The 26,769-nt window shown below is 42.7% G+C and overlaps 1 protein-coding gene across 1 annotated transcript; it reads left to right on the top strand.

Annotated features, from left to right (window-relative positions):
* Window positions 1–8,948: 8,948 nt before the first annotated feature.
* On the top strand, window positions 8,949–26,173 carry BUB3 (BUB3, mitotic checkpoint protein). Its single transcript, XM_018553673.1, has 7 exons — window positions 8,949–9,049; window positions 17,510–17,704; window positions 17,829–17,898; window positions 19,263–19,414; window positions 22,859–23,017; window positions 23,728–23,905; window positions 25,812–26,173. Exons 2-7 carry the CDS (start codon window positions 17,510–17,512, stop codon window positions 26,030–26,032), a joined length of 975 nt encoding a protein of 324 aa, XP_018409175.1. The 5' UTR covers window positions 8,949–9,049; the 3' UTR covers window positions 26,033–26,173.
* The last annotated feature ends 596 nt before the right edge of the window (window positions 26,174–26,769 follow it).

Genomic DNA, 26,769 nt, shown 5'->3' on the forward strand with positions numbered 1-26,769 from the left:
AATTATAGTAGTAGTAGTATCAGTAATAATAACAAGAACAACAATAATAATAATAATAACAACAATAATGACAAAATAATAACAATAATTCTAATTAATATTATTATTATTTACAGCAACAATTCAATAGCTTTGATAGGCATACAAATAATATATTTACCATCAGCAAATATACATTTTATAGCTTCTATATTCATGCAAGGTTTGTTTAAGATTTTTTTCAAAACAAACACTAAACAATTTTTTATCATATTTTTAAAAAAACAATTACTGACAGCTATTTAATTGAAAATGTAGGAGCAAAAGTGAAAGCAGCCCTTCCACTGAAGAAAATACCTTTTGGCAGACTTTACTGACTTCTAATTTACTCACTGTAAATATGATGCTTCAAGAGGGTTTTTTTTAAAAGTTAAGGATAAGACAACAAAGTGTTTTATGGCATTTGTATTATGATGCAGTAGTTAAAAGAAAAAAGGTATTTGAAGTTGGTAAAATTTCCAATGCTGTATTTTATAGACACAATACATGGATGAGCTTGGATCAATTATTATTATTGATGAGCTTGGATCAATGATAATCCATTGTGTGTTTTATAAAAATGTTTGTATTTTCACATTGGGGAAATAATTGTGTTGCATTAGCAAATTGCACTTGAAGTGGTTATAAATATATATATATTTTATTTTAGACCATGGAGAAAAGTTCACCTAAAATGAACACATTGTTTGGATTGTCATTTTAATATAAGTGCAACAAAAAACAACAGCTCAAAGTCTATAGCTGGTAATTCAAGTACTCCTCAAATTGGAGTCACCAGGAAATCAAAGATGTTTCCATTAGTTGAAGTCCTTGTGAGCTTTTACATGGAAGAAGAATGTTCTTGCCAAATTTCTGTGTGTTCACTTTCTGATGTTTACTAAGGGAAGGAATTGCTAAAAGGTTGACATCTTCTACAGAGCAGCTTATCGGTGTTCATACACCCAGCAAAATTATGGAGATGATGTTTTACAACTCCATTCACACTGAGCGATTTGTAGCGCGATTTCAGCTCCAAAATCGCTCAAATATCAGCTCAATGTCGCTCAATGTAGCTTGTCCAATGCATTTCAATGGAGCTGTTCACATCTCACAGCTCAATGTCGCCTGTAGCTCGTCGCTCAAGCTTGTAGCTCGAACATGACCTATTTTTCGGCTGATTTTGTGCGGTTGGCCCAATAGACTTTAATGGTGTAGCTCAATGTTGTGCGACATTGTCGCTCTACGTCGCGCTACAGAAGTGTCACTCTCGCACAGAAATATAAGAAGGAAGGAATGATGTCACATAAAGAGCGCTTTTGATTGGTTACAGCCCAATGTAGCAGCTACGAAGTCCCTGCGAAAAGTCGCGCTACGTAGCGTGACAAAATGTGCACTGTAGCTCAATGTCGCTCGATCTAGCTCAATGATGCTGGGAAAAGCTCAGTGTGAATGGGGTCTAAAAATGGAATTTGGGGATAGAAAACCAACAAAGATTTATTAGGTTTGTGAAACATTAAAAGCCTTTTCTAATTCACATTTGAAGCAGAACTCCAGCCAAAAACAACTGTATAAAAATAAATGGTGCATTAAACGAATAACAAAACCAGCTTTTGTTTCAATATTCATCTTCAGTCCAGAGAATTTCCTCGCAGTACTTTTTTCTGATGCTAGACATCATCATTCTGATGACCGGCATCATTCAACCCATTTCCCCTGAGCTTAGGTTGTACTGGACCCGCACCTAAGCTGGTAACTGGGCAGTGATAGGAGAAGCAGCACAGTAATGAGCTCATCTCTCTGTCATTTTGCTTTCTCCTCCTATCAGCATGCTTTTCTTTGTCAGCACATGAACTGATGGGCTCCTTGTAGTGCTTCTTCCCGTCACTCTCCAACCCTGATGTATAGGGACTGCTAGAGTCTGATATCTGGTCATATTCAGGTACTTACATTGCCCACTTTAAAAAATACATTTAATGATGCTTTATTGATTACAGAGTGGTATTGATTTGTATTTTTATATCTAGAGTTCAGCTTTAAGAGCAATTGAGATATAATGTGGGCACTTTTTGAATCCTATCTTTATAAAGATGAGGCCAAAGTAAATTTTAGAGCCACATTTTTTTTTGTTTTAATAAAAGAAGTAATTTGCATAAATAACTTCTTTCTATCATTGATTTCTGTGAGATCTACAAACTGTCTAAAAACCATCTTGGGGTGTATCTGCAGAAAGAGATTCTGTCAATGTAAATGCAGTGCTGCCCCTAGTAAGATACCAATGGGTAATTTGGGGTGGATTATTCCTTTAAGGAGCAATGCCAGGAAACAAGTGAAAGCATTAAGTGAACATCTAATACCATCCATTAAACACAACAACTGCGCTAAAGTAATAAAGTTCATTCCAGTCTGGGTTCTGTACAATCCTCTCTATAATAGGCACACACGCCTGTATACAGGACAAGTAGGAGGGCAGTAGGAGAGTAATTCTGGAATTCTAAACTGTGTAACTTCCTCTCTGCATCACCAATACCAGTCAAACTTTCAAGACAAGTTTGAATCTGATTGGTGATGGCTAGAAACTTTTCAGTCCAGGAATTATTTTAACATTAAGTGTTATTTATGTATGAACAACAAGAAGCCTTGAGTTGGTGTTACATCATCCCCAGCAGGTGTGTTCCAAGATCACCTGATTGCTGAAATAAGAGAGTGGGGTAGACTGGTGCTCTATACAAATAACTAAATGATGCACTAAACTATTAGCAGGTAGGCTCTCCATATGGATCTTAGGGTTTATGTTTTAAATTTGACTAAAGTGTGACAATGTGAAATTCCCAGCATGGTTTCTTCACCCTAAACTGGTATGTGCATTGTTTCCTCTTGATAGGTTTCAATGAAAATCACTCTCACCTTGTTATTGTAAGTAGGCATGAGCTGAGGTTTGGACTGTACCCGGCCCAATTTTGAGCTCCTCTGAACTTGGAAGGAGCTCCTATGAAAATGATAGAAAGCTCCTTCCACTGCTACCCAATCAGCTGCGGCTGGGGAATTCCCTGCCCACAGCTGCAGGTGAGCAAAGAGGCTGGGTGCAGTGATGTTAATGACCTTACATGGCCACATGACTATATTTGGTAAATTATATTTACCTAATATGGCCTTGGGGCCATATAAAGTAAATTACATCAGCGCAAACATTCTACCCCTTCGTTTACCTGCAGCTGCAGATACGGGGAATGCCCCATTCCGCAGCTGATTGGGCGGGTGGCCATTGACATTTCCCTGTTCGAAGGAGCTCAAGTTTGCAGTGGGTTTGTTCCAAACCTGAGCTCATCCTTCAGGAAGAGCCATACTTCAATAGTTATGCCTTTTTATATTTACTTCCTGGTTGTCACCAGAGAGTACGTGCAGCATTCTAGTGTGAGCGCTCCGCTGACAATCCTGGGGAACATTGGGCATTCCAACAATGTGTGGTTGAGATTAGCACCCTCAATATCATACAGTGTAGGGACCAGGTCACTTGCCCTACAACGGGGAGAATTCCCAAACCTTCCCAGAGGTGAAGGTCTTACACCACTAAAGCGATGTGCAATGAAGACCAGGTCAAGGGATTTACTCACAGAGTTCAACTAGAATGACCAATGCATGAATCAAAACAGGAAGAAGTGAAGCCCCCTGCAGGACAGGGAAAATGTCCAATGACCAAGGGGAGGCCATAGAGGATAAAAATGTTGCTGACCCTTGAAAGGAAGAATCATAATCAAGAGGAATGACTACACTCGAGGGGATACTGAGCCTGCACCAACAACAGTTGTGAGCCAAAACAACCAGCAACAACAAGTGGAGCTACAAAACTACCCAATAAGGGAGAAAGAGATCAGCAACAATGACTGCAAATGAGGGGAAACCGACATCTTAATGATAACCAAAGCACTCTAATGGTCAACAAACAGAGGACCAAAAAAAAGCCTTATGCTTCCAACTCCTGGAACCAGGGAAGGAGTGCTTCCAGAAGCAATAAGAATGTCTGGACAGATACCCAAACTTGTACAGGGATACTGTATAAGAGGTAGAGAGAATCTCCAGTATAATATCCCAAGGGGATAACCAAAGGACCATAGGAATTGGCTGAAACCCCAAGGGTACCAGCTCTGAAATCAGCTAGACTAAACAGGGGGCGGACATGGTGCAGAAATGTAAGGAAAAACACTCCTCTAACCTCTTGTGCCTATCAGAGACTTAGGAAGCAAAACATCTGTAACCGACCTCACAGGTATGCCTACCTGCACCATTTCAAAGTAGGGTTATACTCACCCTACCTGCGATCCCGGCTGGCTGTTAGATCGGTCCCGTCAGCCTCACTCTCCCACTGCTTCAGCCGTCTAAGCTCCTGTGACTCATCAGGTCCAATACAGTGTATAGGACGTGGAGATGCCGAGGGACATACCATCGTTGAATTAGAGGGGGAGTAAGGTTGAAGGGACCGATCTAACAACCAGGAGGGATCAAGTTTCGGGTGAGTATAAATTGGTTATTTTAGCCCCCTAGACAAAATGAACACTTAACCCTTGCAGTGTGGAGGTAGCCCCACTGCAAGGGTTAAGATTTTATTTGCCCGGCGTTCTTCTTTAACCCTCTTGCTACACAAAATTACTTACTGCTTCTTACACAGGAAAACAATGTTGTAGCCCCGACCAGTCAGTCAGATGGTGGTTGTTATTTTCCAGCCTGAAACAGAAAAAGAGCTAGAATATGATTGGCTGCTGTGAACGGGACTTTCATCATCTCCCAGCAAGAGGAGGAGATCACCGGAGGAACTTCAGGATCCTCAGATGAGAACTACAAAGGCAACTATAAGAATACATATCAGCTGCCCCATTCACCTTCATAGCCATGAGCGTGCTAAGTGGAATTCCTGTAGAAATACATTTAGAAATAGTATGTAGAGATGAATGTTGTGCTATGATCCCTCCACTTGAAGGCCATCTATGAGTATAAAAATCTGGATCCCACCATTGCTGGCTTGCTAGGAAGAATCGTGGACACTGACCATTCCTTCTCAACGTTTCCTGGCTATCATGCTGATAGATTGGCTTTATTGATTCCAAAGTCTGAATTGGTGACCTGAAACAAATATAGATTTAGGGAATTCTTTTCACTAGACACTATTCTGACCCTAATCAACAATATGCATGTCCCAGTTCTGTGAGTCTAAAGTACTGATGCCAGACACAGCCAGGCAACAAGCATTTTTTATTAAGGTTGACCTCTGAGGTAAACAAATATTGTCTCAATACAAGAGCCATGTGTACTCTTACTTGAAGCTTGGTGTGGTTTGTGTATTTCTTCCAGATCTGTGTAGTAACCAGTGTGACACTTGGATCTTCCTGTAATAAAGACCGGTCACTGCTGCTTTCAATTCTTGTTCAGGGTGACTGGTCTTGTATCCGCCCCCTCCTATAGTTTTCTGTGGACATCCTGTAGTAGGTGGGTCCTGCTGGGTCCCTCCTTCAGCTCTGCTCTCTGCATAGGCTATGTACATCACAGTGATGATGTCACAGCTACTTTCACAAGGCAAAATTTGGGTTTGCAAAGGGATTAAGTGCACACTAAGTTTATTTATATCCTTTGTGTCTTATGAGGAATATGTTTGAATAAAATGGGAAGTGACTGTATTTCAGCTTTAAGCCACCAATGCCAATCCCTGTACTTCTCCCATGAAAGGGTCACTTTAAAAACTGCAGGCTATTGCACTCATCCCAATATCAAACTGACCACATAGTAAGCTCCTGACCTGAAGCAAACATGCAGGATGACAGTTCAATCTTCACTAGCTGCATGCTTGTTCTCAATAATCAATAAGCCACGAGTCTGTACCTTTTAAGAACAGGTCATCAGTGTAAAGGTGGCCATACACTTTACAATCCTCGCAAGACTCTTGTATTGCGAGGGTTGTAAAGTACTTAAAAAAAACGTACGATCTGCCCATCTTGGACAGGCAGATCGTACTTGCGATCATCGCAAGCCCGCCCCCCTGAGGGGCGGGCTTGCGATGACTGCAATGAGGGGCGGGCTGCCGATGACTGCAAACGGGCCCGTTCAGCAGTTGTCGAACAAGCAGGCCACTAACCCGCCGAGAATCGTATGCTTCCTGGCGGGTTTTCCAGCCTGCTTGTTCGACGGAAGATGTGCAACTGTACAGTAGAAACGGTCGCACGCCTTCCATACACTGCACGATTATGGTACGATCGCGGGATGTGGGCACCTTTAAGCTTACAACACATGTGACTGTCCAATCTACTTTAGGGGCTCAATCACACAGGCTTGCTGGTTCATACATCGTGCACGCATTTGCAGAGACCCGATCCTGGGAGGGAAAGGTGCAGCAGCCTGTACCTCCCTATGGGTGCAGGTGGTTACACACAGACCCGAACCTGCACATCCACTCACAGTGTGCATCCTAGTGTGGGCACCCGGACCCGCACGGAAGTGCAGGTTTGGGTCTGCATGTAACTGCATGCAACCGCATCATCTCATAGTGAGGTACAGGCTGCTGCACGCAATTACACCAGCACCTGTCCCTCCTGGGTTCGGGCCTCTGCATGAGCATACATTCCTTACAGACGTGCAAGTACGTGTGAATAAGCCCTTAGATCTACAGGTAACTATGTAGTGCAGGGGCCTGTCTGATTGGATACAAGTTGATTGGATAAATTAGGTGGGTCTTCATAGCACATTGTTTTCATAAATATAAAGTTGATTGTACAAAATTGTAACATGTATGGTGACCCTAGGTTCCATGTATTGCACCAGCATGTAAGGTCCGCCATGTTAAAATGCTGCTTACCACATTGGAAATAAACAGGTTGATGTCACTACTCCCCAACACAGCGCAGAGACATTGCTCCAGGGTGCAGGATCATGCTGCAGGAATCCCGAGCCGCACATAATGGGCTTCTAAGAATGAGGCCTAAAGCCTGGCTTATAGGAGTGCCATAGCTACGACAAGTTGGTTAACCGGTGATCAACATACAATAAAGCATATGTCGCTGGCATACCCTGGATCCATTAAATCCAGAGTTGTATAAAAGTCATCACATCAAGTGTAAGTGCGATGTCCGTGCAGCTCAAAAACGTTGCACTTACACTTGATGTGATCACTTTAATGTAACTCTGGACTTGTAAATGGATTCATGGTGTGCTGAGGATGCACCAGATTTGGGATCCCTCAAAGTTTTAATGATCTTCCACCTGAAGATCCATAACACAGACATCCCAACCTGCAAAACCTTATTTCAGGGAGGTTCCCGTCTCATTTCAGGGAGGTGCCCTTTCTGTTTTCTGGTTGTTTTTTTTTACAGCGGCTGTCGTCAGAAACTGAGCAGCAAATTAAATAAATATTCTCTATAACTAGACAACCAAGACATATAATTGATTCTATATTATCCACAAAGGGTTAACAGCACTCTCTCAACCCTGCAGCAGTAGATCTCAGTGCCTGTACCTGCTCTCAATAGTAGTCTATGTCCGCCCTCTCTGTGCAGCAAGTAGCTTCTTCCTTCTGAGAGCCAAGCCTCGTTCTGAGGCTACTCTAGAGATCACATGACCTTCCTCCAGGAGGCAAGCCTCACTCTGACTTTACCCACTGATTTCTTACCGGAAAGGTTTACTCAGAGTAAACCTTTCAGGGAGAAAATGCCTCTCTCGCGGACATCAGGGAGCTGCTGTCCAAAAGAGGGAGACTCCCTGAACATCAGGGAGACTTGAGATCCCTGATAACAACACGCTTGCCTTTGTGTTTTAGGGCTAAGTCACACTTTGGCATTGTGGTACGTTACATGCATTAGCACTATTCATTTTGAATGGCACCCAACAAGGCTTCAACCAAGTGGACATTGGGGCGCTAAAACCCAAGTGGGGCCATCAGAAGCCAAGAACCTTTCAGTCTAAAGGGTCTATTCACGAAGATGCCGAAGGATCTAGCCGTAGTTTCGGCCGATCCTTCGGCTAGCTTCGGCCCCAGGACCCCTTCGGTTCAGTAGAACCGAAGGGGTGCACGGCGGACGGGAGCTGAAGGCTCCCAGAGCGCGCGGGAGATTTTTTCTTTTTACGGCAGCAGAACCGCCGGATATTAGAAAACTGTTGGGCGGAGCTAGCTGTCATTGCTAGCTCCGCACAATCATTTTCTATTTACTTTTTTTAAACTATTTTTCTGTTCTGCTCGGTCCCTCTGAGGGACCGAGCAGAACAGCCGAGCCGAATGCCGCTCAGCGGCATTCGGCTATTCACTCACTGAAATCAGCCGTACAAGCCTGAAGTTAATAGCCGAACGGTGTTCGGCTCCCTTCACTTGGGGTCAGTTGTTCACTCGGCAGCCCTCGGCAGCTTAGTGAATAGACCCGTAAATTAGGTAAGGTGGAGGTAAATTATATCTAAAGCCAAAACTTTTTATTTTTTTTACTTTAGTTTTGTTATGTAAATATTTATCTACAATAATATGAAAGGAAATAATTGTATTATAAACCTAAGAGGTACATAATACTATTATTTCCTTTTATAATATTGAAGATAAATATTTACATAACAAAACTAAAGGAAACAAAAAAGATTATCAGAAGTGACCCATACAAAGTACGTTTTTTTTATTGTGCAATTGTGTGTTCCTTGCCATTCTGTAGAAAGATTTCCTCAACTACCTCATGTCTGGGTATATCATGTTAACTTTGTGAAGGACAAGTCCATACCGCCTAAAAACCCCAGTTTTAGCGTACTTTTTTTACTACACACGCATAGTGCCATTCACAACATGGCCGCTCGTTAGTCATTCCTAAGCGCTACGCCAACCAACCAGTTGCGTTGACACACTTCCGGTGGCCTGCTAGACACGCCTTTTCCTGTCGGAAGCCGCTCGGCAACCAATAGGGAGGTGGATAACTTTTCAAACCGTCCTGTCCGGAAGCCGCTTGTTGGAAGGTTCCCGGCTGAGGTGAATGGTGGCGGTTTGAAGTAAAAGGAAAACGGGACAGATATAAACGGCACGGTGAGTAAAGTGTGGAGGAGGAGGGTGGCTTGTTGCGCTCAGTGTAGTGCCGGTAAAGTGCGCAATAGGAGGCCAAGCTGAGCGCTCCACAGATACTTGAATTGGTATCATGGCTCCCTATGGCCATATTGTACTGTGCGTCTATCTATCTATCTCACACACACACACCTATTTCATACTTTAATAAGAATCCTCATTTTAAAAAGAGATAGATTTGAGCCTTCTAGTCACATGGCTGAAAATAAAGATCTATATTCTTGATATAAAGGCGTATTCCACCTATTGCAAAATAAACAAAAACTCACATTGACTAAAAAAGTTATTTTTATTTTTGCTCACAAAGCATTACAGTTGCAATCAGTGGATCCTGACATTTGGTTGCGGGTGCAATGCTCATGTGCCTGCAGACTATTCCTCCAGTCCCAGGCCTGTATGGAGGTGCTTGGTTTTGGGGCGGGAGGAAGAAATCGATGGACTACAAGGGCAGCGATCTCATTGCACAGTCAATTGGAATTTACAGGTTCCTTTGCGGTGGTGGCTGATGGAAGTTGTAGTATTTTCATTCACAGATCTATGAATGACTTGAGTGGGGGAGGAGCCATGCAAAGCTATGCTGAGTTCATATACAGTATACATAATTTGCTTAGATACATTAGGGGGATGGGGTGCTGTGGACTGTGACCCTGTTTCATGTTATAACCTAAATACTGATGTAACCCAAAACATGGTCTGAAAGGTGGAAGTAGCCTTTAAAGTTTGATGAGATGGGCCTATATGTGTACTATGATTGATGATTACTTTATCTGACAGCACCCTAAAGAAAAGGAGGCCACCCCATCACTGTTCAGGTGCATAACCGTAACATAGTAGCCTCTCTATCGCTGTGTGTTTTGTGTTTGGCTTGCCATAGGGATGATATTTGATACCAGTTTAGATGTAGTATTCCATGTTACCTGTGGTGTCTTCATGGATCATTAAAAGGGAACTATGAGGTAACCTTTTTATCCCATAGTTCTCCTCAGGGTCATGGGAGGACATATACTAACGTCCTCCCGTGACCCAGAGTTCAGTATATCGCAGGCTATTGCTCACTATATACTTAGATTGCCGCAGCTGGGACGGATCCCAACAATGCTGTCGAGATCCACCCAGCTGCGTGAGTGACAGCGGGCTCTGCCTATCTAGGGGCAGAGCTAGCTGTGCCTGCCCCCTCCCCGTCCGTTCCTCCAGTCAGCGCTGAAGGATCAGAGAGGGGAGGGGGGAATCCCTGCGGGGAGCCGTGAGTGACAGTCACTGCTCACTGCAGGGACATAGTCGAGAAGTGAGCGAGAGACAGTATGTGTTAGCTCACTTCCCGATCTATAGAGCCGTCGTGTGACAGTTTCATTGTCACAGGTCGGCTCGAACTATGAGGCTGAGTGAAAATCACTCACCTCATAGTTCTCCTTTTTAAATGGCCCGAGGTGGCTGGTGATTGGCTCAGCGCTGTCACGTGGGAGTAGTGATGCCATCTTCAACCTTGAGTAAACTGCAACTAGAGAGACTCCGTGCTGACACAGGACTTCTTTCCTCACCTCTGGTGGTTGTATGACCGAAGGAATGTTTAGTTTGTGCGGCTGGGAAAGGAAGGATTAAAGAAGATATCTGGGCAAAACTTGTATTAACCATTGCAGAGGGGCTCCGGGTTCTGAGAAAAAAAAAAAAGAAAGTTACCTGAACTGCTGAGCCGGCTGCCTGCTTCTTCGGTCACTGAAGCCTCTCTCCTGCTATGCTGCAGCGTTGGAATGTTCCTCTGCGTCCTCACATCTATACATTATGATTATTTACGCAAACTTAGACTGCTACAGAGGAGGGGGAGAGAGGCTGGGAGGACCGGTCTAAGGACAAGGCACCTCCATGGTATGCCTGCACAGTAGAGGCCTATAGAAGTCTTTGGGGTTTGTCTCCCTGGCCGGGATACAGAGGTAGATGAGCCTTATTGAAGCTGGTGTGCCCGAGAGAGAGAGAGGACTTGTGGTGCAGGATGTAAACAATCCCTGGAGGCCAAGGAGGAGGGGTAGATCTGTTGTGGGGGGCAAAAATAATGAATGCACTTATTCATTAACGCCCCCCTCCCACTTTTCCAGCTGCACATGCTCGCCATTCTGTCGGTTCTCCACCAGAAGTTGGGGGGGGGGGTGCACTTTTTCTTAAACTGTACTTAATCCTTTAAAGGGAACCTGTATTCCTTTATGGGCAATGCACAGGTTTATTTTAAAGCCTGACTCTGGGCACGATTACGTCTTCAAGCAGACGCACATTTTCGTGGCTCGGGAAGATCTCGTCCTGTAGACCAACCTGCAGATCTTGCGTTTGTGCGTCTCTCGGTACGCCAATGTAGAGTTTGTCTTCGTTACCTCCAGTTACGTTATTTACAAACTGGTGGCAATTCTTTTGGAATTTAATAATGGTAATATCTCCGCCGCACTCTACTGATAAGTCCTTTTTTCCCCAATTTCTTGGATGCTGGGACAACCGATGAATGGCACCACAACATACACTGAGATGCGTTGTCTGCATACCATTCTGCTTCAGGATGTCATCTTTCCCCCTAACGTCTTCCAGGACAGCATCCTTGAGATATGGAGGCTCCTCCCAATCCCACAGGAAACACGTCACGCATAACTTCTAAAAGGCCCGTCTTCTGGCCAGCACCTCAGTCTTGTGTTACCTGAGGATGCAGGTCACAGGAACGCTTGTGAAGAGCCTCCATATAGCGAATAGCCAGGGGGTTGTTTCTTCCTTGAAATCTTAGGTAACAGGCTTACCTTGGGCCTCCAGCTAGCCCCTCTAGCTTTGCAGCAGATATGCTGGCTCTCCTTCCTGCTTCAGTGCCTGGCGAGGGCCGAGACCGGGATGGCGTTGCTCCCTCGGCTGAGTCGGGGTGGAGGGTGGCCGCCGGTCAGAGGGGTTCATCTTGTCTCTGAGGCTCCGAGAGGTTCTCCACGGCCGGCCGGGTGACCGCGTACATCACTTCCGGCGCGAGTGACGTCTCTTCCGGGGGCCCAGGCTGTGTGTTCCGAACCTTGTCTTTTTTAATTGTCTTGCAGCAAAATATGTCAATGCAACGTTTTGGTGTGCAGACAACGTATCTTAGTTCTTTTTGAATTTGTCGCAGACACGCGTAGAACTACATGTTGTTTAATTCTATGGATAGTGCAGTCTGTTTAAATACTACTGCATATTTGCTGCACGTTTTTGCATGTGCATAGTTGTGCATTTTTATGAGCAGATGGCGACACATTGATGAAAATAGCCAAAACGATAATTGCTACACGCGTTTCTATGAGCATTTTCTATTGACTCAATGGAGATAAAACAAGCTATAATCTGCCAAAAAGACGCCTGTGTACTTTTTACAGCGACAGGCATTTTGCTTATTACAACAAAACGCTCAGATGTGAACAGAGGCCTTAATGAATGGGATTTTTTTTTTGTGAAGCATAAGGGAGCATAATACCATTTGAATCATATATTTTGCAAAAAATACTTTTTTCACCTTTTTTGTTACATCCTTTGCCTCTTTTAGCTGCTTCCTCTCTACATACACTTGTTCCCGTGTCAGCTGCAGATCGGTGCTCTGGACTGGTTGACTAATAGTGGGCCATGACTGTGTAAAGTGTCGGCACAGCCACTTAGGGTCCATTCACTGTGCGGCGGTGTGTTTTTCATACAGTACCGTGCACTTGATGCACAGTATTGCACAACACACCTACTGTGTGTTAAGGTGCCCATACACCTGCCGATTATCATACGATAATCGGCAGGTGTATGAAAGGCGTACAGCGGTTTCTAATGTACGGTCGCACGTCTTTTGTCTCCGGAGCAGGCTTGAAAACCCGTCGAGAATCGTACGATTGTCGGCGGGTTAGTGGCGTTCTCGGGAGACAAATGCCGCACGGGACGATGTGCGCAAGCGCACACTGCCCGTGCAGCATTGCAGTCATCGGAAGCCCGCCCCTCAGCGGGGCGGGCTTGCGATGATCGCAAGTACGATCTGCCTGTCAAAGATGGGCAGATCGGACGTTTTTTTTTATTACCTTACAACCATTGCAAGACAAAAGTCTTGCGATGGTTGTAAGGTGTATGGCCAGCTTTACAGTGCAGCAAGTGCATTGCATTGCCATTCATTTGGCAATCCAACAAACATCTTGGCCACAATGCATCCACAGCCGGGCAACAGACGGTACTGCAATACCGCATGTTGAAAAATGTTGTGCGTACGCAGTCTATGTACAGCACATTAATGATGTCACTGCTACTTTTGAAGGTAATATCTGGCTTTGCGAAGGCATTTGGTGCACAAAACGTGTATTTATATAACTTGTGGCTATTGGTGAAAACATTTAAATAATTTAATTTTTTTGCCTGGAGTTCAGCTTTGATGATTCCCTTCATTTATTTTTGGAGGAGGGATTCATTATGGAATATGTTGACTCCATACAAATGAAATTCTTTTGGGGTGAGGTAGTTTGTCAGTTTAGTAGCTGGCGCTCTTCATGTTGATAGAAGCGTTTGTTCCAGCAATAATCTGTATAAATAGTGGAATTTGGTGTCCGGCCTGCTGCCTGCTGACAAGCTGCACCTGTGTATTTATGGTAACTGGCCGAACCCTTTGATATAATGAGGCCGGACTGCTGTACAGCACAATTACAGGCAGATCTCTGGAACAGAGCAGGGTTAATTGAGATGGGCCTGTTTATGCGGGCTGTTTTGTAGAAGAGAATCTGTGAAATCAAATTTGCTTGAAGCCACTGGCATATTTTTATTTAAACGTCTGTAGTATATAATTACTTTATTGATCTGAGAGGAAATGAGCTGCGTTAGTGGGCCTTTTCTTATTTCATTAGTGGCTTCATAGAGGCCTGAGCTTATTAAAGACATATGTCTTGTTTAAACCAATCTTAGTTTCTCGTAATTTAGGAGGTTAAAATACTTAGTAATTAGTGACAGATCTTGTTACAGGGAAGACATTCCTTGCTCATTTATTAATATAGTTGCCACCAGACCAGGCCTCATTATGAAGATTCACTATCATAGCTTGCATCTCTCAAAAAAGCAATCCAAAAGCAGATTATCTGCCCATCTGTTTAAAGCATATTTCCACTTTTTGCAGTCAGATTTGGGAGAACCTCTCTGTTTATGTGATCCTATTTACACAGCACAAAGAAACATAATACAAAATATATATTTCTTACCTTTTAAGATGTTTTGTTACAACAGGCAAGGTGGCCGTTCCAGGTTTTTCTCATCACATTCACAGTGATCTGTCCTAATGGAAAGACTTCGGCAAAACCACCTCAGAGCCCTTAGCCCTCCCAGCCTCTCCTAACATTGCAAAGAAAGACAAGCAAGTAGAAATGTTAACACTTAAAACACTAACCCAAGTGAAAGCAATTTAAACTGCAAGAGGCATTTTAAAAAATGTTTTATTAGCTTATGCTATGTGAATGGCAACATGTAACAAATGTAAAATAGGTTTTATCCCAATTGGGCTGCCAAAGTGGAAATATACTTTAACCCCTTCATGACTGAGGCCCTTTTTTCAATTTTTGCACCCATGTTATATTCCACATTTTAGGCCTGAAAATGACGTAAAACCCCCCAACATTATATATTTTCTGAATGCCAAGACCCTATAGAATAAAATGGTGGTAGTTGAAAATTTTTATGTTGCATTTGGAAGGGGAAACAGGAACTATTTTATGGCTGTAGAAAACGAGACGGCAAGTGTAGAACTGTAGTGCTGGTCATACACTGATCTATTTTTTTCGTTCAACCCGTGGGCTGAACAAGACAAATAGATCAGTTTTCTCCATCAATACTTAGACGTGTATCGACCGAGCAATACCGCTGTCTGCATTGTATTCTGACAGCGGCTGCCGGCTGCTGTCAAAATACCAGATGGGAGCGGGCAGCTTATTGGCTGCCTGCTCCTGTCGTACAAAGGTTTTCTGACCAGCTTCTTTGATCAGCTGATCGAGGGATGCAAACCAAAAGGGTACCTAGAGTAGTACTCCCTGTGCAAATTTTGGCCTGTTTTTCATGTACCGGGCAAATTCGCACAGTGGATATCGCGGTCGGCATCCCTCAATCAGCTGATCGGAGGAGCTGGTCGGAAAATTAAAATTTTTTTGGGGTATGAAAGTTCATCTGAACAATATAGTCCGAGCACGGATCTACTCGTAATCTGATAGTGTGAAAAGGGCCTTAGATTGGTTTTCAGACAGGATTGTTTTCATGAGAAATACATTTTTTTTTTACATTATTTATAAATATAAACAAAAAACTGTTTTCAAAATAGACTTTTGTTTTAAAAAAAAAATGTATTAGAAAAAAATCACCGCCTATGAAATACTGCCTTTAAAGTAGAATTAAACACTTGTTTTTGTATATATCTACTGCTAGCTAGTAGTAGATATATACAAAAACATAAAAAACATTTCTAAAAAGTTACCAAACAGGTAATTACTTACCTGTGTCTCCACCGCTCCGTCCCATCCACAGATCTGAAGTTTCTTGAGCAGCCGTGAAGGATCATGGGGCAGGCGCATGCGCTGTAGATATCTTCGGCCAGGGGAAGAGGAGACACAGGGTAAGTCAATGCAAGCATCCTGGCCGTGTGCACCCACACAGACTCCGTGGGACACAGGAGATATAGCAGTCAGAGCTGGATCAGAGACCGGCACCAGCGCTGGAGGGACTCTATGCTTTTCAATAATTCGGAATGGATCTGAAGCAGTGCTGGACAAATCCCAGGAGCCAGGCCGCCAGTGCTTCTAAAAAAATTACAGCTGGCGCCGAAATTAAAGGTTTTCTCTAGTTGTTTAAAATGGAGGTGGCTTCTAAAACAATCCTGCTTACTCTTTGATTGAACAGACTGGCTCCTGTATTCCGTATTTAGTTGTCCTCTCAATGTAAATCCAAAACTTTTTTTTTTCATTTTGGAGGGTTATGAACCCTGTCAGTTTTTACAATCTTTGTCCCATTGGGGAGATTTCACTTCCTGTCTCATAGCCACAACAGGAAGATGGAGGAGATCCCTGGTTGTCTCCAGGAGGAATGTCCCCATTGGAACGTTTGTCCTCTTTCTTTTCTGGTCATATCTCAAAATTTAGGATTTCCTTTCACTGAAGCTTATAGGACACTTGTCAGAAAATAGTCCTGGTGTGCACTGTGCAAGATGGTCCGTTGTAGTCTGTTTGGAGGGAGGTTTTTTTTTCTCCAAAAGCTACTTCTTGGTAAGCTGGATCTTAATTAAACTTTTTTTTATTCATTTTGTATTGATCTGCTTTGTCTGGAGACATAAGTCATGTCTTTGCTCAGGGAGCAAATTAGTATTGAACTACATAATACATGTATCCAAGTTTAAAAAGGAAGTCCTCCAGTCAGGATTTAGTAGAATTACACAATTCAGGTATGTACATGTAGCCTTTCTTCCTTTCTTTTTCCGATAGTGAGCTTCAGCAATATCTGCAGTCAGTGTATCAAATACTTTGTATAGTCTGAGACCAAAGGACGGGATAATGGAGAGTTCACTGCCTGATGAAGCTGTTGTGCATAATAGCTGCTATGTTTTCCATAATGAGGTTTGTGTCAGAGATTGGCCCATGACTGGCCTGAAACACTACTTTTTCCCTAATGGAAGTTCTCATTTAACAAGGGTACATCTGTAGGCAAGTGCTCTTTACTTGACACACCCAGTATGACAGATGAATGCCCGGAGACAGGATATATTTATAAGTAAACTCCTGTGTCAGTGAACTTCTGATTGTGGAGAGCCTAGGGATACTAGATTCCAGATCAGAATATTTGAGAAGTCTGCTCCTTAAAGAAAACCTGTAGGTACCATAAACCTTTTAAGCATATGATGCAGCCCTGGGTGTCTGCATGCCTGTGCTACTGTTGTGTAGGCTACCCAAGAATATTGGGCTCTCATGACCAGCTACTGGGACCTCTAGCTCTGTATAACCTCCCTCCCTGAATAATGCTCTGGCCATCACAGTGGCATATTAATCGGTATTGTTTACAGATTTTGTAGTGCCTTAGAGGTTTGGTTTAAAGGAGGACTCTGTATTGTTATATCTAACATGCTTTAGAAAAACTAACAGCCCTTAACCCAGGCTGCTAGCAATCTGCAGTGTTAGGACAACATATCTTTTTTTTAAACCTCCTCTGTCCTCCTTTTCTTCTAGCAGCCTGGTAGAGATGCAAGTTCCCTACCCTGGTAGAGATGCAAGTGCCTACCTTGGTAACAGCTCAGCAAGTCTGGTGGATTCTGAAGTATGGCATCCCCAGCATAAACTAAGCTGTACATTTTTCAATGAACTGTTTGTGTTTATAAAAAAGTCATATTATACATTATTCATTTTCCATATTGTTGATTTTGCCCTTTTTTTTTTTTTTTTGTTTGTTTCTCAGATGACTGGATCCAATGAGTTTAAGCTAAACCAAGCCCCTGAAGATGGGATATCCGCTGTTAAGTTCAGCCCAAACACCTCCCAGTTCTTATTGGTCTCTTCCTGGGATTCTTCAGTCCGCCTGTTTGATGTTCCTTCTAACACTATGAGGCTGAAATACCAGCATGCTGGTCCTGTCCTTGACTGTGCTTTCTATGTAAGTATTTCAGCAGCTCTTGTTCCCTTAATAGTTCACCTTGATGCAGCATCTGTTTCATTCAACACTAGCTCATTCTAATTCTTACTAGTGAAACCACTGAATATCCTTTTGTGTGTTGTAGGATCCTACTCATGCTTGGAGTGGAGGTCTGGATCATCAGCTAAAGATGCATGACTTGAATACCGATGGAGGTACGTTTACCCGTGGGTGGTAGTATCCCCAGATAAAATCTAATGGTGTGGTATTACCAGTATTATACTTTCTCTGCCCCACTGATGTGGACAGTGCTCTCCACATAGTAGCTGGAAAGGCTGGCTCACTGTAGTGTCCTGCCTCTTACTGATAGGTCAATGGAAGGGGAATATCATCCTGTCGGGGTCATAGGCTCACATAGGGTCTGATGCTACCCTTTTCCTCCAGCAACTTAGGAAAGTAGAGCTTTTCTTTTAAATTCATGTTATACTGCATGAGTGATGTTGAAGGTCATTTCATTTTTTCCTCTGTTTTGTTTGTTTTTGTATTGGCTGTGTGATCTATTACATTTTCCATTTTTACATTACATTCCATAAGTGTTCACCATAGGGGTAAAAGGTCTCTGTGTACAGAAAGCAGAACTGTGAGAATTCCAGTTTACAGTGTAGCTTAAGAATGTATCTTCCATTAAAATAGAGGACATTCTTCCTGATATGTGCAGTTTTTTTTCTGCAATTACCCTTTCTTAAGGTATTCCTATGTACCCAATGGACCCTAGTAGAGTGACGCTTGCTGTGCATTAGAAGGAACCTCCAAGTGCCTTCTCATCAGCTCTGCTCCTCCTTGAGCAGTCTAGGAGCCATGAAATCAGGATCTCTTCGCTATACAGATCAGTTCCTGTGGTTGTGGGTACTGACCTGCCCCACATGCATACTGTTCACTGTTATCCCATCCCCATGAAGCATGGCCTCAGTAACTAGCAATGGCTTATAGGGGGAGGGGCTGGCCAGAGCTTCTGACAATAGTAGATTAGTCGCTGTTTGCATAACAGAGCTTCCTGGGTTTAAGTGAATGGGACAATCTCAAAGATAGTGCATTGCCTGGTTTTCAATGTAAATGCCAATTTAGTATATATGCCACTGCAGTATATTCTGTCCACAGCTTTGGTTATGGGCTGTATACAGCTATACAAGGTATGTGTTTTTTGCTGTGTGTTGAGCGTTTCTTAAATGGCTCATAGGCACATGGGTTTTAAATTGGAGAACACAGTTTGGCTTGCACATGCAGCGTGATAATAGATTTATTATCACAAGTGCCTTCATATTTATTGTCAATGTTGGCTGTTCATTTCCTTTCACTTGCTATTTGAAGCTCTAATTATCCAGAAAATAAAATACAGAACGTTGAAAATAAGCTAGATGAGTCATGCCTGTAAGGACAAAAACAAAAAGTATTAGAAATGTGTTTATAAAATTGTAACCGTTCAGTCAGATGCATGACTGCACAGCAACCACAGCAGTGTGTATGTAGTCCGAGTCCCTGTGGGCTCTATTGATTTGTCTTTTGTTATGACTGTTTTTAGAGTCTGTGGTCGGGACTCATGACGCCCCCATTCGTTGTGTGGAGTTCTGCCCCGAGGTAAACGTTATGGTGACTGGGAGTTGGGACCAGACGGTGAAATTATGGGACCCGCGAACTCCTTGCAATGCTGGAACCTTCTCTCAGCCAGATAAGGTGTGTGCTGATTTGTGTGTAACCATTAGGCATTGCATATCTGCCTAGCATTGTTTGAGATATACGCCGGGCATCACCCTACACTAAACTTGTCTATGAAGTTGTGCCGCACAGCCGCGTCCACTCCACTTTATGAAGTGCAGTTCAGAGCACGGCTGAAAGCAATTGTTTCTTGCGCAGACCTCACATAATATTATAGTGCTAGCATTTAAGTTATTACATTCTTTTCTCCTTCATATTTTCCACTAAGTTACTGTGTCAAGATGAAGCAGGAAAGCTTTTCCTTCCAGTAAATCAACACAGCACTTCTGTGCCTGTGCTTCCCCTTAAATATACCAGCCAGTTTGGAGGCATCATTACCGGCTCGGCACTCCATCTAAATGGCCGTCATTTTTACCCCATCATGACTGAATCTACTTCTGGTGAGACCTTTGTGCAGAGCAGAATAATTGCATTGTTTCTCGGTTTGATTTATGGGTGTATGTGGCCAGTAAAAGCCCGTGATGAATAGCTGACAGGACAGCACATAATAGACAGCCACTGGGAAGCCGCCTACCTATTGGTGCGGACAGCTTGGCATGTCAGGGTTTTTCATAGGGATTTTTTTTTCTCTTCATACTGATAAATGTGTCCACCCACTCAGCTGCTTGACACGCCGGTTTGGGGTGATTGATGAGTCCGTTGGCCAGAAAGACTACTTCCAATCCAGGTGTGACACCAGTTTGTAAAGAAGATTTAGGATTTTCGGCAAGATTGTTTCATTAGGCCTGTTCTCTCTTTTTTTTTTTTTTTTTCCCTCCATGCTTTATCTGCAGTATGTCTTGGTAATGGTGGCAGAAGTCGTACCTGTGGCATTAGTGTAAAGTGGCTGCCGAAGCTGCCCTCATTTATAATTTTTTCCTCCAATTCTCTATGGTGTTGGCCCAGCATAACTTTTCGCTCCTTTCTGCAGTTTGTGTATGAGACCCTGTAAATAAGACCTCAGTACCTTCACGTATCCTGCATCCTTCCATTGTCTGGATGGATGCAGTGCCAGCTTTTTCTTTACAACTGACTATGAATGTTAACCTGGCTTCACTTTAAAGTAGAACTAAACCCAATGATTTAATGGTTTCCCAAAGAAAGCTTAAGTTAGAAATGTTCAAATAATGTTACCTAATCGTTAACCAAACATGCCAATGTTGTTTTCTTACATTCTGTCTACGAGCACATGCACAGTGTATGCGACATTCAAGAAATGCGTCTGATAATTGTTGTCCATGTGCTTATGTCCGCTCTCAGCTGATCTTTCAAGCGCTTAAATAGTTGGCGTCATAGCTGGTCATGTGGGCATCAGCATGGCATCTGCAAATCTATATAAAGGCCAATATGGCACTGTCCTCCAGATAGGAGGGTTTCTTTATTAAACTGCCCTCAGATGGGAGAAGCACATAGCTTTGTGTGCCTGGTGTACTGTTTGCAACTGAACTCGCTTACATATGTGACTGTTGGGTCCAATGGATCTAGTAAGTAAAAGAGGTGCTAGTTTTTACCAAAACAGCCCACCGTTTCCCAAAGAAAGCTTAAATGTTACTTAATCGTTATTCAAACATACCAATGTTATTTTCTGCAGTGTTTTAATTTACAAACCACCTTAATGTTGTTTTGGTAAAAACTAACATCTGCTTTACTTCCTAGATCCAATGGACCTAACAGTCACATGTGAAAGAATAAATCCAAAAAACACAAGCGTACTTTATCCCATTTCTTTAGTAAATCAGACCCATAGCATCAATGGTTGTGTTTTATTGATTCAGCCGCCCCTCGTTCTGAAACCGTGCCCTGTATGTTTGCTAGGATTGATTTTCCATTTTTGGATGAGGCGGTCTGTGTTCAATTTTACTTCCTTTTCTGGCTTTGATGTGACGCACAGTAGATCCTTCTTAAAACAGAAGGTATTTGTCTTCTTCATGACAAATCCAAAATGTATGGTGTTTCTAATTTATGCAAGGTGGGTGTTTTGCCCTGAGTCAGCTCTACATCTAGAACTGCTGGTTTGTACAGAGGTACAGTTTATATATGATTGTCCCCTTTTCCAAACTGCGTAGTGCTGTTTCAGGCATTTTGGCCATTGACAGTGCAATTTATTTAAAGTGACACTAAACTCAGGAGTAACATAGTAACATAGTATTTGAGGTTGAATAAAGACATAAGTCCATCAAGTCCAACCTGTTTGTGTGTGTGTGTGTGTGTGTGTGTGTGTGTGTGTGTGTGTGTGTATAGTCCATGAGTGTTCTCATTCATAAGAGTACCTGTACCCTTGTACATTTCGGTCTCTCAGAAAGTCGTCCAAAAGCCTCTTGAATGATTCCATATTAATTGCGGAAATTACCGCTCGAGGCAGTGAGTTCCAGACCCTAACCGCGCGAACTGAGAAGAACCCCCTTCGCCCCTTGTGTTCGAATTGTTTTTCTACCAGTTTTAGGTGGTGTCCTCTAGTCTTTGTTACGGAATTAATCTCAAAGAGTTTGTTGCTAATGTTGCTATGACTATGGAACATTTTGTACATGAAAATCATGTCCCCCCTTTATCTCCTTACTTCCAACGTGAACATGTTTAAATGTAGTAGCCGTGTCTCATAGCTCTGGTCCTCCATCCCCTTTATGAGTTTGGTCGCCCTCCGCTGGACTTTCTCCAGTTCAAGGACATCCTTTCTGTGGACCGGTGCCCAAAACTGCACCGCATACTCCAGGTGGGGAGTTAAATCTTAAAATGCATTCAAGTACCCTATTAGGGTAGACACTGTCTGCCCTCCTGGCGGGTGACTACTTTTGTTCCCCATGGTCCCTGTATGTGTTGTAAAGTAGCCACCGCTCCGAGCTCACTCCCATGATGGACTACAATTTCAATACAAATTGGTAAACTAATCTTGAGATTGTAGTCCCTTCACGGGAGTGAGCTTGGAGCTACTTTACAACACACTGGGTCCATAGGGAACAAAAGTAGCCACCCTCCAGAAGGAAGGACAGCGTCGGCTCCAATTCAGAGATTTGAGGATCTACAGCCGAGTGAGACACAAATAAGATACATTGTTGTTAATAGTTAAGGTACTTGAATGTATTTATAGGATTTAACTCCTGAGTTTAGTGTCAGGGTAAACAAGGCTTCTATGGAGTCAGGCTTGGGGACCAATGCAACAGTATAACTAGTCAGTGGTGGGAGTAGAAAAAAAAACAAACATCCTTCCATTAAGTCATTTTGATTATACTGTTGATCTGGTCGCCATTTTGTACTGCATAGAAGCCCTTATTTCAATAACCTGTACTGACCATGGGAAAAAAGCCCGAAGTAGCTGTAAGTAATGTTTATTACAATCCAGAATTCCACTGATGTCTTGTTGACATTTTTTATATTGTTCCTGTTTTATCACAATTTGTAAAGAACTTTTTTTTTTTTCCTCACTAGGTGTATACACTGTCTGTGTCTGGGGACAGGCTAATTGTGGGCACGGCTGGCAGAAGAGTGCTGGTGTGGGATCTGAGGAACATGGGCTATGTACAACAGAGGCGTGAATCAAGTCTGAAGTACCAAACACGTTGTATCAGAGCTTTCCCAAATAAACAGGTAATTCAGACACTTCACCAAAAATTCAGGTACAGCACTTGAACCATGGTCAAGACACAGGCAAGTGAAAAGGATTCTCTGACTGCCAGCATAAGTGGCTCACTGATAACAGGTTGCTTTTACAAAACCAAGGCTGTCTGTGTTTCACAATAGAACTTTGAAACATCCAGCACAGGGTTTCCCTTTACATACATATATATATATCTATATCTATCTAACATATATATATATCTATATCTATCTATATACTGTATATCTGTATACACACACACACACACACCGAGTAGAAAAGTCATATAAATCTGATCATTTTCCGATCAGGTTACCTTATAAAAGAAATTAGTGCGCCCAACAGATCCAATTTTTCCAGTATGGTTCATGAAACAAATGTTTCCTTCAGTAGCTCCATACAGTTCACACATCTTGATGTTACCAAATCTTGCAATGATATATATATATATATATAGACTTTTGTTCTTCATCTTTGCCTCAGGCAGTGAACAGATCGATGTGGTCACCTCGCTGACTCACTGATTGGCTTTGTGCAGTGGTATTCTTCTCTTCATTACAACTTGTTAATTAAATGGCTGGAACATGAAAGTGAATACAACTGTCCGTTTATTAAGCAAATCCTTGAAGACAGTTCAGCAGGGTTCACTTCCTGATTGACATAAGCACTGATGGGTCTAATTGCTACTTTGTCACACCAGGGTTATGTGCTGAGCTCCATTGAAGGAAGAGTTGCTGTTGAGTATTTGGACCCAAGCTTGGAAGTTCAGAAGAAGAAATACGCCTTTAAATGTCACCGGCTGAAAGAGAACAACATTGAGCAGATCTACCCTGTCAATGCCGTGTCCTTCCACAGTTTACATAACACCTTTGCCACAGGTTAGTGTATAGTTGCTGTTTGGTATTGAATTAGTATAGCCAATGTGCTTCAAGGTGAACTCCTGGATTAAAAAAAAAAAAAAATCGTATAACACAGCAGCGTGTTTGTTATTCACTTGAAGCATATTTGCATATCTGTGCTTCAGCTAATGATTTCATGAATGGAGTAAATGTTTTCTTTCCTATATTTTGGAGTTAGTTCCTACAATTTCAATTCTTCTGAATTAGATTTATAGCTAAACTGGGATAGGAACTCGTGTTGGAGACAGATCGCTTGGCGGGACCTGAAGCTTGGGAATTGCAGCAGGCTTCTTGAGTTCTAAGTCTGTACCACATAGAATGGTGATGTCTAATCAGATGCCATTTAAATTCTGGACTCTAGGAAACCTGCTAATTACACAGTTGGAATCAATTCATGAGTACTGTTCTGGACAATGAAAGTGTAATGTCTGGTCAGTCTTGTGATGTAGACCATACAGCCAGGTCCTGCTGATATTTCTGTAGCTTACAGTTCAGTTCAGCAATCAGCCTGGTCTGGGAGTAGGCAATGAAGAAGCAGCAGAGGACTGATCAATTCCTCTCTGCTATTTCTTCCTGTACGCTTACCTGTGCAAACAAAATGAAGTGAGGACAGACTAAGTGGACAACTTGGTCTTTTTCTGCTGTCATTCTTCTATGTAAAAGGACTCTGGTTGGCTCAGAACTTCTCCTCCCATTCCGCTAAATCTCAGATAATCTTTTAACATGTTTTGTCATTTTTCAAAATGTTTATATCTACAGCTTTCATCAAAATACCTGGTGAGCCTGTCGTGAAGGTCCTTGTACAGACACTTCTGGTATACAGTAAAAAGGTTCTGCTGCCCTGTCTCCAAATAGTGTTGTCACCCTGTCACATGCTCTATCAATGGAGACCACATGTGGCTGTGGTGGCGCATATTATGGCCTCAGGCATGTTGCACTGTTGTCACTATCAAAAAACCTGCCCTGAGAAATGACAGGTAGCAGTTGCTGGAGTATATGTAGACATGAAGTGGCTGAACATAGGTCACAGGAGATTGGCAGTGTTGGAATTAAAACAGTGAACAGTATTTCATTAAAAAGGCCATAGTTTCTCATACTGAAGCACATTACAGTGACCCCAAACTCAGGAGTTAAATCTTAAAAATGCATTCAGGTGCCTTACCTGTTCACAAAAAAATTTAAATTTGTGCATCACTCAGCTGTAGATCCTCAAATTGGTGCTGACACTGTCCTTCCTTCTGGAGGGTGGCTACTTTTGTTCCTCATGGTCCCTGTGTGTGTTGTAAAGTAGCCACCACTCCAAGCTCACTCCAGGGATGGACTACAATCTCATGTTTAGTTTACTTATATAGAGACGATACACAAATAAGATGCATATTTGTTAATAGTTGGGGTACTTGAATACATTTTTAAGATGTAATTCCTGAGTTGTCACTTTTGAAATGTCATCCACTTAAGGTTTACATCTACTTTACTTTTAGCCGGTTTTGCTGAATTGCCACTATTTTCCCAATTTTTGGGCCTGAACACTGGTAAGAGGTCACTAACTAATGCCCCAGTTCTGCAGAGGGCTGTGCTGGTTATGCTGTCTTTGATTGCAATGTAAGGCTAGTGGGCTGCTTCTTTCTATAGTAAACTGATCGCTTCTGCCCCATACGGTGCGGCCAGGCAGGTAGACCTCTGGCCAGGCATTGTGTATTTGAGATTATGCTGTGGGAGAGCAATACTTGTGCTGGAAAAAACAATAGAAGTGGTTTAGGCGAGTCAGTGTGCTAACCGAATAATCCGTTCTTTGTTTTCCTCGACATCAAACCTTTAACTCCGATAAGTCCAGTAAAGGCCGTTTCTAGAAGTTCAGTTATTGAATGTTCTCTTTACCCCGCAGGTGGCTCAGATGGCTTTGTCAATATTTGGGATCCTTTCAACAAAAAGCGCCTGTGCCAATTCCACCGCTACCCGACCAGCATCGCCTCCCTGGCCTTCAGCAACGACGGCAGCACTCTGGCAATTGCCTCCTCCTACATGTACGAAATGGATGACATTGAACACCCTGAAGATGCTATCTTCATACGGCAAGTGACAGACGCTGAGACAAAGCCCAAGTGAGGCAGCGTCACCTGCCTTCCCTCCCCCTGCACCAAGATTTTTTATTAATTTTCCTTTGCCTCATGAATAGCGTTATTGATGGTAAGGAGAGATAACTGTGGCTGACTGTAGGGCTGGGGGAGATTTTATCACATCCTCCCAAGCTTTCAATATCCGTCAGTTGATAGACGTCTGACAGATAAAATTATACTCAGTTGTTTTATACAGAAGCGTGTCGACCTCCTCTGCATTTCTTGCCCTTCATTATCGGAGGACTTCTTACTATTGACTTTTTTCAGATGTGCTGAGGAGACGGGCTATTGGTTAGTCTTTATATTGCCTTATGTCTTGTCACTTTCTTTGTTCCTATGTCTTCTATTTGTACGTGAAGTTACTTTCCCTGTTAGGATTGTAAGTATTTTTTTTATGTAAATAACCTTTTTCACCCAAATAATAAATACAGAAAAGTCAGAACCTTTGTGCTGTACTTCTTAATGTGTAAATACTAACTTCCTGTATTGTGAAGTAAAGTGATCTCCTCAGTGTCTATTTTATTTGGGATTCGAGTAGTGTTGGCTTACAGATGCTGAAGAAATGAGTATGGAGAAACTCTGTCACTTTATTGGGCTTCATTCGGCTCCAACAGGCTTTATTACAGATGGCACAAAGCTGTCGTGGGCTCCGACAGGCTATAATACAGAGAGCACATACATGGACTTTGGGTCCAACAGGCTATAGTACTGAGGGCACATAAATGG

This window comes from Nanorana parkeri, unplaced genomic scaffold (genome assembly GCF_000935625.1).
Source record: "Nanorana parkeri isolate BGI_ZX_2015 unplaced genomic scaffold, ASM93562v1 scaffold127, whole genome shotgun sequence".
In the NCBI taxonomy this organism is placed as follows: domain Eukaryota; kingdom Metazoa; phylum Chordata; class Amphibia; order Anura; family Dicroglossidae; genus Nanorana; species Nanorana parkeri.

Excerpts from the sequence above, each read along its gene's own strand:
- BUB3 (XM_018553673.1), top strand. The coding sequence starts at position 17,510 with ATGACTGGATCCAATGAGTTTAAGCTAAACCAAGCCCCTGAAGATGGG. Across the intron at positions 17,899-19,262 it reads TGACTTGAATACCGATGGAG|AGTCTGTGGTCGGGACTCAT; the intron begins GTACGTTTACCC and ends GACTGTTTTTAG. Across the intron at positions 19,415-22,858 it reads CCTTCTCTCAGCCAGATAAG|GTGTATACACTGTCTGTGTC; the intron begins GTGTGTGCTGAT and ends TTTCCTCACTAG.